General features: G+C 51.6%; 1 protein-coding gene across 3 annotated transcripts in view; it reads right to left on the bottom strand.

The window, feature by feature from the left end:
- Positions 1-553: 553 nt before the first annotated feature.
- Positions 554-2,280, bottom strand: part of NBAS (NBAS subunit of NRZ tethering complex) — a 423,746-nt gene continuing 422,019 nt past the window's right edge. For all 3 annotated transcript variants that reach the window (XM_014589621.2, XM_014589625.2, XM_006140811.3), the window contains one exon: positions 554-968. In XM_014589621.2, the coding sequence (XP_014445107.1) occupies positions 693-968 (276 nt within the window). In that variant the 3' untranslated portion in view covers positions 554-692. The remainder of the gene's footprint in view (positions 969-2,280) is intronic.

The raw sequence follows: 2,280 nt of genomic DNA, 5'->3' as shown, positions 1-2,280 counted from the left end.
CGCCCCACTGGCCCCACGGAATATGCACACGTGTCCGCCCTGATGTGTTGATAATGCTGTGTCATGGAGGCCTTGATCAGTTAGCAGCTCTCAGGTGCTGGCTGTGGTCTGAAAGTCACAATTCGCACAGGTGAAGACTAGAGGAGGGGAGGAGTTACTATCTCTTGGGCGCCTATCTGAGAGTCTCATGACACACAACCTCATACAATGTCCAATGACCTTGTGATATAAATAACACAACCGTGACTTGTTTGTTTACAACCCTTATTTTTATACAAGGTGAACCAAGGTTCAGAGATGTGGGTCGTATAGCTGACCTGAGTCCTGAACTCCACCTCTCAATCCTCCTTCTTTCCCCTGCCCCGACACCAGCCACTCTACTCTCACTCCATCCAAGGTGATCTTGCCCATGAACACATCCTACTTTCCAAACTGCAGTTAAACTTTATTAAATGTATCCTATTCTCAAAGAGCAGTTTAGAAATGGGAAAAAAAGGAGTCTAGGCAATACAAAAGGAAAGAAGGGGAAAAAAGTGCAAAATGGCAGCTTGCGTATCATTTATATACAGCTTTATTTGCGATTCGTTGACACCAGGGGGAACAAGACCAGGTATACATGTTCTTCGGGAAATAGCTTAGACACCGGGTGCTCAGATGCCCTCTCCATCAGGGAGCATGGCCGCGGGTGCCCCTTACACCCACTGCCGTGCTGCGCTGAGGGCTGTGCTGAAAGTCCTCAGGGCCCGATGAGTCCCCCTCGCGGCCAGAAGGAGCGACCCCGCTTCGGCTTCATGGCCGGCCTCCTGCAGGTGCCTGGCCAGCTCCTCCACATCCCAGTGCCCTTGCTGGAGGCTGGCCAAGAGGTGGCCAATGACGTGCGGGTAGAAGGGCGTGGAGACACACTGCACCAGCAGCTTGGCGTCCAGGAGCAGGGACAGGAGTTCCTGGTCACAGTTTGCATCATTCACCTTTAAGAAATGAGACAGGCGAAAACCATGAGAGGGTGTTTGCTCAGTTCTCTCCCCAGGCGTATCCCGCTGTGTCAAGGTGTCACAACTGCTGGGTTGTGACACGTTGCCTTTTTGCCTGTATCTTCATACATACCTTCACCTGGACGGCACCGCGTCTGCTCAAAAAGCTCACAGAGGACATGGGCATCTCTGCAGTCACTGACGTGGGCTAACAGACACGGTTTCAGAGCAGTCACAGGGCCAGCAGGTAGCGTGGTGGTGAAGGTCCAGGACTTCCATATGGCCAACATGGTTTGGGTCCTGGACCCACGGGCTTGAAAATCACACTGGGTATATGTGCATGTATGCCCAAAATATCCCCAGAGGAGAATGGAAGAGAAGGACTGAGGTGTGGTCATCCCCCGCCACCAGGGTCCTGGGTCATGGCTGTACCTACCATACACCATGTGCCAGAAACTGAGCTGAACAGTGCACAAATACTACTCCCCGGAGCCCTCCCAACTCAGCCCAGTGAAACTGCACTTGCGCCTCTCAGTTTTACAGATAAGGAATTCCAGCATGAGAACTTTGCTTAGCACCGTCCCTGGGAAGCGAGCTGTAGAGCCACAGTCTGAATTCAGGTCAGCGCTGGCTTCAGAGCCTCAACTCTGAATGACCCATCCACCCTCACGTGTGCTTTCTCTGTGGTCCATATCTTTAACCCCAGATCTCTGTGACATGCAGACCTAAAGAAAAAAACATTTCTTTTTGGAACTGAAAAGCTTTTCTTCTCCATGTGAGATCCAACTCCTTAGCCACTAGGCCACAGGGCTGGCCCACCCCCACTTCTGACCCGGAAAGATACTCAGGCTGGACTCTGCTGAGTTTTGCTTGGTTTTATTTGTGGGATCGTGGCTGGTGCAGACTAACCTTCTGCCTCCCCGGCATAAAAGCTTTCAGTGCCACCCCTGGGGCTGCCTCTGAGTTCTGTGTCACTTTTCTATCCAACTCGCTAAACCGCCCTTTCTCTTCACCCCCAGTAAACAGAGCTCCCGCCCTTCCTATGTGGGAAGCTGCACACCAGCAAGTCTGCCTAGGTTTCTCAGAGAGCAAACAATTACCATGATTGGTTCCCTTCCAAAAACCTGACCTTCGAAACCTTGCTCTGATTGGCCACTAGAATCCCTCAAATTTGCATATCCGGCACCTCATGATTGGTCCAAAAGCAACCAATCATAACCCACCGTTAACAACCAATCAGGGACCACCGTTAACAACCAATCAGGGCCCACCATTAACAACCAATCAGGGCCCACCGTTTACAACCACC

Source organism: Tupaia chinensis, unplaced genomic scaffold, assembly GCF_000334495.1.
Source record: "Tupaia chinensis unplaced genomic scaffold, TupChi_1.0 Scaffold000045_1, whole genome shotgun sequence".
NCBI classification, from domain to species: Eukaryota; Metazoa; Chordata; class Mammalia; order Scandentia; family Tupaiidae; genus Tupaia; species Tupaia belangeri.
This window is presented reverse-complemented; position numbering and strand designations above follow the sequence as displayed.